The sequence below is a fragment of the Dermacentor variabilis genome, chromosome 10, assembly GCF_050947875.1.
Source record: "Dermacentor variabilis isolate Ectoservices chromosome 10, ASM5094787v1, whole genome shotgun sequence".
Lineage (NCBI taxonomy): Eukaryota > Metazoa > Arthropoda > Arachnida > Ixodida > Ixodidae > Dermacentor > Dermacentor variabilis.
The window spans coordinates 63434487-63446657 of NC_134577.1; the positions used below are offsets into that span (position 1 = coordinate 63434487).

General features: G+C 47.3%; 1 protein-coding gene across 1 annotated transcript; it reads right to left on the reverse strand.

Moving 5' to 3' along the window:
- Nucleotides 1-1006: 1006 nt before the first annotated feature.
- On the reverse strand, nucleotides 1007-5221 carry LOC142559576 (zinc finger protein 579-like). Its single transcript, XM_075671157.1, has 2 exons — nucleotides 5080-5221; nucleotides 1007-1506 (listed from the first exon to the last, which is right to left on the reverse strand). Exons 1-2 carry the CDS (start codon nucleotides 5181-5183, stop codon nucleotides 1194-1196), a joined length of 417 nt encoding a protein of 138 aa, XP_075527272.1. The 5' UTR covers nucleotides 5184-5221; the 3' UTR covers nucleotides 1007-1193.
- Nucleotides 5222-12171: the final 6950 nt, after the last annotated feature.

The following is a 12171-nucleotide window of genomic DNA, read 5'->3' on the forward strand; positions in this document are numbered from 1 at the left end:
CAAAGGGCGGCTGCTATAGTTCAGGCTTGCTATAGTTGAGGCTTGAGCTGGTTGCTAAGGAACAAAAACGTAAGGAGCAAATATTCGCAACAAGACATGTGAATGCTGCAGAATATATTCAGAGGCCACTCGGCACCACCTAATGCCACGCGAAAGGATTTATCCGGAACCTGGAGGTAACATAAACCTTCCAAAAGCGGTTCAATTTAAAATTGCTTGAAGCACTAACCGCTCAGCAATCGCGATAACCATGAGACGTTAAGAGTATTGGTTAAGCAGGAAAGAAATTGATACTACCCGATTGACTGCAAGTCTACGGGCGATACATGGCAGATGGAGAAGCTTCGAGAAAAAAAAAATGATCATCGAGATCACCGGAATGAAAGCATGTACAGCACACCTGGTCAAACCAAGCAGGCTGAGTGACTCTCTCCGCGCCGTTATGAAGGGGATGCGAGTAAAGCATCATCATTAATGTCCATTAATTAGCCACTGCAATGTTCTATTTGATCATTAGTTACGTGCTCGAGCTAAGCCAACTAGAGCAGCGGTTCTTCCGCTTTGATAATCACGTTTTTCCAGGCAGAGTCTGGAGCTTGCGCCATCGAACAAACGTGTACCATTTTTAGCAGCTTTGTATAATGCAAGGTGCTAAAACTGATATCGTTACCAGCAAAGCTCGAGGATATTAGGGCGGCATGTATCACTCAACTTCACTATTAAAACTACTATAAATATTCGTACTACAATTTCTTCGAAGAAACATGTCTCGCTATTTTGTTCAATCCAGGAGGCATGCAAATTTATTTTAACCATGGCTAGAGGACTGCGAAGAACGGACGCGTTCTTCGAAGAAAATCAAACAGGTGGCGCACAGTATCCCTCGAGATAACCACTGTAAGGACTTTATTGGCAGGCATTTATCAGCCGTAGTCAGAATGAATATGATTAGCCCCCTTTAGTTTGTCAAGAAGTCTGCGCACAGCTAGAACAGTTGAGGCCCAGTTCCCAAGTTTTTCTTCGAAGGCACACGACACGTCTTGGCGCCAGGGTGACATCCGGAGACGTCACTCCTGGCGGGCGAACATCCGGCTACACCGACGCAGATGCGAGACCTGCGACTGTGCTTCCCGACGCGCTGGACCAATTTCCTGGTGTGTGCTACCGTGTTAAGCAGACCCTTCGACGGCTTCTCAATCCTGTGCGCCTAAGTGGAATAGAGACATGTGGGTCTCGTATCCATCTTTGGTATGAAATGTTTTGCCGCACACGCCGCACACAAAGGATGGTTCGCTGTGCGTATGTAAATGCCTCGTAAGGCTCCAAGGTGTCTTAAACTGTCTCCCACAAACGGAGCAGTTGTGGGTAGTCTTGAAACCACAGGCGTGGTTTTTGAGGGCCTCCATGTCGGAGGAAGCGAACCGACAACCAGGGCACTGTAGGATTATGTTGGCAGTCTGGTTCTCTCGCTGCTGCCACGCTGCTTTTCTGGTTTCTTCGGGAACTCTGCGAGAGAACAGATATGGAGGACACTTGATTAGTAAAACTTTGCTGTAAAGAGCCCAAATTTGGGATCGTGTAGTTGCTTGCAGGAAAAACCTACTCCTCTCGAGTGCTACCGCCTTTGCAACGGACACTTGTATTTGGCAGTGCCGACGCTTTCCGATCATGGATTTGGAACCAAGTAACAATCGGCTTGCTCTTCGAAAATTACGAATCGTGAATGTCTCAAAACTGTGTTCTAGCTTGGAGCCCAATGGTAAGGCTGTTAGCCGTTCATTGTCTGCGCTGCACGATACCAGAAATTGAAAAGCCCCTTAATTTACCTTATTGTCGCCTAATTCTTTGGCGGTGATGACCTGCACCTGTACCCACAATAAAAGTTAGGGACGTGAACAGGCATAGATCGTACAAAACTGGTGTCATGGTCAAGCACGTCGGCTATCTATGCAGGTGCTTGACTCATGGAAGGGTGCAGCGATATGGAAAGTGCTCGCGGGCCTTCTACAATTCGTGGAAGGCACGCGCCCTTCCACACACAGATAACAACGCACACACGCGCGCATATATATATATATATATATATATATATATACACACACACAGACACACACACGAGGGATGAGCTACACCCTCAGGTGGTTAGTGGGGCAGAAAGCGTCGCCCGGAAAAGGCATAAACTAGCGATAAAGAGTACGTTCGAGAACAGTGCTGTCTCGTCTTTTCGTACGTGCGATTTGAGAGTATAAGTTGAGCGAGTTCTGCAACTTTCTTTCGCCACCAACAAGTCAGCCTCGCACCCTCCCGGCGAAAGAGCGGCCACTGAAGCCAACACGGAGGAAATTCACACGCAGTATCTTTTGAAACTCTGGCCAAAATTGCTGGGCATGTAGCGTGCTCAAGATCAGTACAAATTTTGAGAAACAGATGTACTGGAAACGCAGATGTCGGAAAACAGGTTATGTGTTCCTTATGGTTCGCTACTTCGGTAAAACAATAAATAGTCCATTTAATCAGATCAGTTATGCTGCTACTGGCTCAAATTTCTAGCTACTGGCGGCGTGATCTCTCCTCAGCCTTAAATCACAAGAAGAATCCTACTCCTGGATCACGCCGCACGAGATACTGTCGCGTTTTTGCTAGGAAACTGAAACTTGGTTCCCGATCAGCAAGAAACTACGTGCGCATGAAACCGTAAGCTGTTTCCGGCTTCTCACGTATATGTATATTAAAATTCTGTGGTGTTTTGGTGATAAAACGGCGATATAAGTTATGGGCCACGCCGTAGAGGTAAAATTTTGACTACCTGGAGTCCTTTATCGTACACAAAGAGCACGGCAGTTCTTCCATTACGCCTCCGGCGAAATGTGGCCGCCCACACCGATATTCCCACCCGAGTCCTCGCGCTTAGCGGCCTAACGCCAAAGCCAGCAGTACAAGTTACAAGGTTCGTGAAAATGTTTTGAAGCAAAGCCTCCAGAACACCGGTGCGGTACACGTCTAGACCTTTAAAGAGGTACTGACAAGATCTTTTCGACAATTTATTTTCTTGCTATCAAGGTCCTAGAGCTTGAAACCTTTGAAAACAGTCTTCTTAGAGCTCTATAAAATAGCCTTGTCACCAGTTTTAGGATTTAGAAGTCTAGCATTTTCATTCAGCGCAATAAATACAAACTCAAAAATGTGATGTCAGAACCCCTTTAGCAAATATTATTACATTCGTCATCAAATCATAAATTTAGCCTGTGTTTCATGAATTTAGCGGATGCAGCTCTTATAAGCATTCTGCAGCAACCGAACAAGCCACAGCCTATGATTTTACCTTTGACTTCGGTGCTCATTAAAACTGCACAGGCATTCTGCTTGCAAAGCTTAAAGAGACAAACTTGTATTTATATACAGGCGGAAATCTTTCGCCCGCTGCGTAGTCATTGACAGACCAATGTATGCAAGAAATAATCCGGATCACTTTTGCCGCACGCTCAAATGAAGACCGGTAAAAAGTGCAACGATCACAAACTGCTGTTCTGAAGATTTCTAAGCCTGCCATGTCCCGCGTCTCTTTCCTTAAATCACATAATTAAAGAAATCACGTATGTCAGATAGCATACCTTTATTCATTAAGCTCGGTTACTCCTAGAGGTAAACATCACTTGCACGAGAAATCAGTATGTATATATGACTAATTAAGAAAAACTTCTATTTAACTTCATAAATATTTGACGGCACATATTGCAATGCACGAATTCTATCCGGTGAGTTGTCAAGGCGTATCAACTTCGAACGAATTTTCAGACTCTCACCAGATTCGAGATAATGATTTGCGAAATTGGCGATCAAAAACGTTTTCATCCCAGTCATCTTTGTGCTTCATTGACTAACAAGCTTCCTTACAAAAGTAAACGGAACAGCAGTGCGTTTCTGCCGCTAGTTTAACGCTGCACACCTCGAATGCAGTGCAATGTGTGATGCGTCATCACATATTACAACAGCCACTTGCCGCTTTATCTAATTAACCTGAAACTGAGAGCCCTTTCTCAAATACAGATAAATTTCTATCTAACGTCGCACTCAGAAAGGCGTAAGCAAATTGACGCTTATGAGCGCGAACACTTTCTCGACCCGCGTGGGTGCGCATGTATGAGGCGGAAAACAACGACTGGACCTTTTTCTATGTAAGCAAAAGTGCATAGAGCAACAGCGGGCTTTTTTAAACCTATATGAAGGTAAGCTTTCACGATGGTGCTATAAGACATCTTCTGCAAATCTTCTAGCAGCACAACCATTATGTACCTCCTTGGACAAAATCAGTAGGACACGAATAGAACAATCACACGACACGTAATTACATTGTAACCGAAATTCGCCAACATTACAGCACTCCTTTCCCGCGATCAGACAAATGTAATATCGCTCGCCGTGGTGGCCTATTGAATTTGGTGCTGTGCTGCTCAGCCAGAGGTAGCGGGATCAAATACTGGCTGCTGCGGCCGCATATGAATGGGGGCGTGATTAAAACCCGTTTTCCGTGGGGTTCACGTTAAGAACCTCTTGTGGTCAAAATTGATCCGGAATCCGCCATAACGACGTGCCTGATAACCACACCGTGGTTTTGGCAAGTAAACGCGCAGAATTTAACTGAACTTTACGTTTAGCATTGCCCTACCCGCAGGACTGACCCACCATAATTTGCAATAAATTGACCGGCTAAAGGCATAAAGCCTTAAGGTGTAGAAAGCTTCGTTTTATTAAAAGAACTAGACACTCTAGAGCCTGCGCTTTATCTGTAGAGGATATTAGGTAGGGCGTGTTCGTTGGACGAGCAATTTAGTAGGCGCTAGAGCTGGTGTACCGGCCCATGTGCTTTGGCTACATGCATGACACTTCCCCATTGCAAATGTCTCTTGTGTCAGCCGTATTCGCCAAGACAGCAGCAGCAGCAGCAGCCACTATAAGCAAAGTGCAAAAGAGCTCGTCCAGAAATGTTCACCGCAAAGGAACGTAAATGTTTGTCAAGGTGCATGTAAGGGCGTGTCTAGGTTTCACATCATTCAAAGTAAATGTTCAATGGAAGCTCACCCGCTTTTGTCAAGGCCAGTGGCTGCACTACTTGTACCATCGCCGATGCTACAGCTGCCGCCCGACATCGTCGAGTAGGGTCGAGTCGTTTCTTTCCCGGCCATAGTCGCCCTTCTTGTGCGGACAGTGGAGCGGGTTAGTTCCTAGGGCACGGTAAAACAGGTGCGGTCCAACTTCCCGCTATCTGCGATTGTGTGCCTAGGCGAATTCCTGCACCTTCTGCCCAAACTAGCACCTGGTTTCGAGACATGGCACTGCGCATGCGCGTCCTTTCTAGCTCTCGCTCCTAACTATACAAGCCTCTTGCTTTATCAGAAGGTGATAAAAGGCAGTTTGGCACATGTTCGCAGATCCTGTCATATCTATATCACGACTTGTACACCCACATTTCATAGTGCTCGAGTGTAGCATGCAGTGGAGGCTTGTCACATTTACCAAAACCACACGCAACTAATGAAAGAATAACAGTCCTCCTGGGCCAGTTATACTTTTTTGAAACTTTTTTTATACTTTTTTCAGTTATACTTTCAATTCAAAGCACAGGTTCGAATGAAAGCGAAACGAAGCACTATGAAAGCGGTTAATATAACTATATAAGTAACCGCGATCCAGCAAGCCGTAGTGGAGGACTCCGGAAAAATCGACCACCCGGGGTTTTTTCTGACGTCCACCTAAATCTAAGTAGTGGGGTGATTTCGCCCCCAACTAAATGCGACCGTCGTGGTCGGATTTCGATCCCGCGACCTTGTGCAGCAACCACGGCGGGTAACATTTATGCTTGTCCTCCACAAAGGTTACAGCATTATTTTTTAGCAAATTCTTTGTTTATTCAACACACCACTCACAAGCTATGCCGAAACACAAAATCCGAATCAGGCCGAGACCGAGTGCGAGACGTCGCAGTGACGTCACGATGACGAAGGTGGTGTATATTACTTGTCGAGAGGAGAATGGTTATTACACGTGTATGCACAGAAGGGTACCACGCATATCATTCTATGTTTAAGTAATCTGCAACTCTTGTGTCCCGAGAACAGAAGGTCATTCTGGAGGATTTGCCATGAACAGGCAGACACTCAGTAGTTAAACCCATGAAAATAATATATATCATGGCATCTGTTCACTGCAATCTACTTCTATATTAACAGATCGGCGCTCCCTAGACGTACTTGTAAACCTAAATATATACGAATTTGATTTGATCTACAGAGGGAGCTGCGTTCAGACGCACTGCGACTGCTACTTAAATTTGCACTGTTCAGTTGCCCTACACGCAAGCTAAAGCACGCAATGGTCAACGTTCAAAGACTAGCTCGCTAAAAAGAAGCTCTCGGGTGCGTTGTACAGGATTCCTTGCGCTGGTTTTGAACACGTGTACATAGGTGAAACGGGCAATTTCAAAAAAGGATAGAACAGCACAACTATAATGTCAGCGTCAAGCATATGGCAACAAACGCGTTGGTTGAACACTCAGTGCGCACGCGCCTTGGCACTGGGATAGCACGACAATAATTTCAAAAGGAAAGAACAAGGCGGCAAGGCTTTAGCTGAATCCATTCACATACGGACTACGGCACAAACGCTCAATCACAACTCACGCAATCTACCCCCGATATGCACCGGATGCTCACGTCACATTAAGAAGCGTACATAAGCAAACTTCGCATCAATCCCTTCATGGTGAACGAGGCTTTTGTAGTGGGGCTGAAATGCCATTTATTGCGATAGCAAATACATGTATACTCCAAGCGCATTTCCGCCGTCGGCGTCGCCGTCGCCGTGAGGTCCCGTATAAAGTCCAAGGGAGATAATACTGTCGCCGCGCCCCTACGCTGTATGCGTGAGTGAAAGCGGACGAGCGCAGCACACGATTACGGCTCAACATCGCCCTCGAAAGAACAGACGAAAGTGGACCGCCGCCGTCGTGCGCGAGGCACCCAGTGTTGCGACGCACTGGAGGAAGGGCAGGAAGGTGGGCCCAACGTGGGCTGCGTTATACGCCGGCTGCAACGGCGCATCTGGCGGCTGCACGTGGTCGCAGGCCGTATCTAGAGTCTTATCTCCCTTGGGGGCAGCGTCTAGGTGCGTCTGTGGCTGGTAGCCTTGTGCTTGCTCTGTTTTGTCAGAGCTCGCTTTTCGTCACTTCGCTCACCGCTGCTGCCGCGTTTCCTGAAGCCAGAGTTTTACAGTGAGTTTCCGCGATCATCGATTGCAGCATTTTCGCGTGCCTAGTCAGGCCATAAAGATGCCATTATCTATTTATTGAATACTCCCTGAGGAGCTTCGTGGCACCACTGTAAAATCGTTCATATCTTTTCTGTGCTTCATTTTCGGCATAAACTGCCCAAAGTATTTTGGGAACTGTGTCGTTTCGCGGAGCTTTAACTTAATGTTTATTTAAATGAACAGTTGCAAATTGTCTCAAATGTATCAGACTGAATTTTCTTTTAATGGAATGGATAGAATTATGTCTTGGTTCAGCAAACCATCTGATGATACTGTCCTCCGAAATTTGAAATTAGTTGGTTTGCTAAAATCGTGCAAGCGCCCATTTGCTGGATAAAAATAAGTTATGGAAGCGGCGCCAGAAGGATGAGCTTTGTTTTTTAAAGCCCCTCAAAAGGCATTCCCAAATTTTAGGGGTTTACTTGCCAGAACCATGATCTGATTATCAGGCACGGCATACTTCCAGCACCATTTTCACCACTAAGGATTTTTAGCGTGCAGCTCAGTCTACGTACTACAGAAGTCTTTTTGCATTCCGCCTTCTTCTCAAGGCGGTAGCCTTGGTCGAGATAGCACCAGCGTAATTCAACTCCGCAACATTCCAGTTGCTGAACTGGTGCAGTGCCTGAAGACGGCGTGGTAATAACAGGTGGGCGTGACGTCATGTATTGACGATGCACGTGAGGCAGCTGCTGCTGCACAGCAGAACGAACGCATTGACCGCCTGGGATTCATTAATGTAAACCTGATGCACGGGACAAAGGTATTTTTACAGTGAAGCTGTATAGCTCTAGCCTCCAAGCAAATTTCGCTGTAGTAAGCAAAAAACTCCCCATACTTGCGCCGATCCTGGAGATAGTGCAATACTGGTCCAACCCGTGGCGGAGGTGAACCAGGTGTTAAGCCCTCCCCATACGTGCGCCTATACCAAATATTATGCAATATCAGCCCGACACACGGCGGAGGTGAAGCAGGCGTTAAGCACTCCCCATACATGGCCCGATGCCGAATATAGTGCTATGCCGGCCGACCAGCGGCAGAGGTGAAGTAGGAGCATCGCACTCCGCATACGTTGGCTGGTCCCGAAGACAGTTCAATACCGGCCCGACCCGCGGCGGACGTGAAGCCGGTGTTAAGCCCTCCTCGTACGTGGGCCGATCCCAAATATAGTGCAATGCTGGTCCGTCCCGCGGCAGAGGGGAAGCATGCGTTAAGCACTCTCCATACGAGGTGCGATGGCGAAGACAGTGCAACGCTAGGCCGACACGCGGCGGAGAGAGAGAGAGAGGAAGGGGGAAAGGTAGCGACAATAATTAGAGGGGAAGATCCGGTTTGCTACCCTACGCTGGGTAGAGAGGGAAGCGGAGGTAAAGTGATAACAAAGTAGAGATAAAGAAAGAAAGGAGCATAGATATACAATCACAGTCGGCCACTGTCGCCGCATAGTGTCACCGCACAGCACAGTGGCACTTGCAGCACTATAAACACCTCTTCGGCTACAGCCGCTTCTCCGATTCTGTTGCCTCTAAACGCTGCAACAGTGCGCTCGTCGCTCTCCGCTGCGATGGCTTGTGATGGTGGCATTTTAAAATTACTTCCTCATTTAGGGGTCTTCGGTCAAAGCGCGCTATTGCGATTGCGAGTGATCGTCTCTGTAAACTGTAGTGAGGGCCATCACAGACATGTCAGCTCGTTACCACAGTCATACCACGAGGCGTCGTCGGCCCAGCCGATTAGGAAAGCGAAAGACTTGGTGAAGGCCACCCCTAGCCATATTCGACAAAGCAGGGTAGCTTCGCGACGGAAGAGTCCAGCTGGAAAGCAAAGGCATTGAGAGGAGTCTAGGTTGTGCCACCGGCTCATTTGAAAAATTCCTGCGTTCCTCAAAGAGAACGTGATACCGCGGCTGAGCATTCGAATTTTTCTAGCGGGAACTGTCCTTGATAATAGTACCGGCTCCTCTTCGTCGCCCTGAAGACCATACCGAGCAGCGTTATCGGTGAAATGTCGCGTGGTGTCCTTCTTTAGTCAAGGTATGGATTAGTTCTCTAACCTCGTATACCAGCGGTTAGTGTGGTCCACGCCGCAGGGATGATAGCAACGACTGCAGTGCTACATTCGAGTCAATGAATATTGAACATCTTCAAGGTTTTCGTCGCTGACGGGACGAACTGCAGAGCGAATAGCTGCAAGTTCGGCATCCGTCGGTGTCGTTGGGTGACATGTCTTGAAACTGATGGTGGCGACTTTCGCTGGGAAAACTACGGCTCCAAAGGAACACTGGACAGCTGCCGATGCGTGCGTATAAATTTGTACGTGGTCGGTGTACCTCTCGTGCAAAAGCAGCGCAGTTAGCTAAGAGCAGGTGATGACAGCTCAGATTTTTTCTTGATTCCTTGTACGGAGAGGTGCACTGAAGGTTCAGCCAAACAACATGGAGGAATACATCGCTTAGTTGCGGGGGTGAAGCCTGATGGAAGGCAGGTGTAATAATCCGAAATCGTAGTACAAAATGAAGCCTGCGGCCTGTGCACAGTTGTCTGACGAGATTTCAAGACCTCATGTACGCTGCATGATACTCATGCAGCGTGCATGAATATCAGCTTTTTGAAGTCTTGCACCTATCTGAGGACATGTGACCCCTGAAGTCCATGTACATGTGTCGTTTGCGTACATTGATATCTTGATCGCTGCTGGCAGATGATCAACGAGACCAATGAGTGTGAGGTTGAATGCGGTAGGCCTTAGTACACCGCCTTGAGGAACACCTCGGTAGGTGTAGTGTCGTACGGTTTGACCATCGCCGGTACACGCAAATGATCTCATAATAAGGTAATGGGAAATCCATTCGAAAACTCGACCACCTAGGCCAACCATCGCAAGAGCACCGAGGACAGCCTCGTGAGATGTGTTATCATATGCCCCCTTGACAGGGATTGCAAATACCGCATAATCATTAAAGTCCATTACATATACGAAGCACAATTGTAATTCATCATTAATACCATGCACCAGCCAAGCCGACTGGCAAAGCTGGTGCGACTGGTAAAGCGAAGAACGGGTGCGTTCTTCAAAGAAACCAACCACAGAGCTGCCATACAGTGTTGCTCGAGATAAGGACTAAGAATATTATTCGCAAGCATTCTTCAGGGGATGCCAATTAGGCATCATCATCATTAAAGTCAATTAATTAGCCGAACCAATGTTTTATTTGATCATTTGTTAGATTCACCAGCTAAGCCGACGTGTGTTGCTGGTGTTCCACTATCACCGTAACGTTTTTCCTTTGCAGAGTCTTGAGCTTCCGCCATTGAACAAATGTGTACCATATTTAACAACTTTTTTGGCAATGGAGGGCGCTAAAACTATTGATAACATTACAGGCAGGGCTCAAGAATATTAGGGCGGCACTTTGCTCAACTTCACTATTAAGAACTATACTATCTATATCGGTACTACTATTTTTTCGAAAAAGATATCTCGCTACCTTGTTCAATCCAGGAGGCATATAAACCTATTTTAACCGTGGCTACAGGATTGCGAAGAACGGGTGCGTTCTTCGAAAAAAACCACAGAGCTGGCGTACAGTGTTCCTCGATATAAGCACTGTAAGAATTTTATTCGCAGGCATTCTTCAGCCGTAGTCAGAAGGAATAAGATTAGCCCCATTTGGTTTGTCAAGAAGTCTGCGCACAGCTAGAACAGTTGAGGCCCAGATCGCAAGTTTTTCTGCGAAGGCACACGACACGTCTTGGCGCCAGGGTGGCATCCAGAGAAGTCACTCCTCGCAGGCGAACATCCGGCTACGCCGACGCAGATGCGAGACCTGCGACTGTGCTTCCCGAAGGGCTGGACCAATCTCGTGGTGCGTGCTACCGTGTTAAGCAGACCCTTCGACGGCTTCTCAATCCTGTGCGCTTACGTGGAATACAAACACGTGGTTCTGGTGGCCATTTTTGGTATAAAATGTTTTGCCGCACACGCCGCACTTAAAGGATTCTTCGCCGTGCGTACGTAAATGCCTCGTGAGGTTCCAAGGCCTGTTAAACAGTTTGCCACAATCGGAGCAGTTGTGGGTTTTCCCAAGCCAGTGGTCATAGGCGTGGTTTTCGAAAGCCCTCATGTTGGTGAAAGCGAACCGGCACACGTGGCAATGTTGGATTCTGTTGGCAGCCTGGTTCTCTCGCTGCTGTGACGCTGCTTCTCTGGCTTCTTCTGGAACTCTGCGAGAGAACAGATAGGGAGGGCACTTCATTAGCAAAACTTTGCTGTAAAGCGCCCAAATTCGGCATCGTGAGGTTTGTTGCAGGAAAAACCTACTTCTCTCGAGTGCTACCGCATTTGCAACGAACACTTGTATTTGACAGTGCCGAGGCTTTCCGATCTTGGAGTTGGCCCAAAGGAACAATCGGCTTGTTCAGCGAAAACTAGGAATCGTGAAAGTTCCAAAACCGCCTTCTTACTTGGAGCCATCGAGCAGTTTTGAACGATGCTAAAACGCAACGAGGCGAACGAACGCCAGTGGTATGGCTGTAGGCCTTTCATTGTGTATGCTGCATGACAGCAGAAATTGCAAAGCCCCGTAATTCACCTTATTGTCGTGTTGCCTTGACGGTGATGAAAGAGGCCCGTGCGCACATCGGCCAACCACAAAACTGACTCTTTATGATGTGAACCTTTACCCACAATAACAACTTAGAGACGTGAACACGTATAGATCGTCGAAATCTGGTGTAATGGTCCAGCGCATCGGTTATTTATGCACGTGCACGACTCATGGAAGGATGCCTCGAAATCGTTGGTGATCGCGTGCCTTCCACAATTCGTGTCACGCATGTAAATAGAACACACCCACTATACATATAA

Excerpts from the sequence above, each read along its gene's own strand:
- LOC142559576 (XM_075671157.1), bottom strand. The coding sequence starts at position 5,183 with ATGGCCGGGAAAGAAACGACTCGACCCTACTCGACGATGTCGGGCGGC. Across the intron at positions 1,507-5,079 it reads ACTGGCCTTGACAAAAGCGG|AGTTCCCGAAGAAACCAGAA; the intron begins GTGAGCTTCCAT and ends GTTCTCTCGCAG.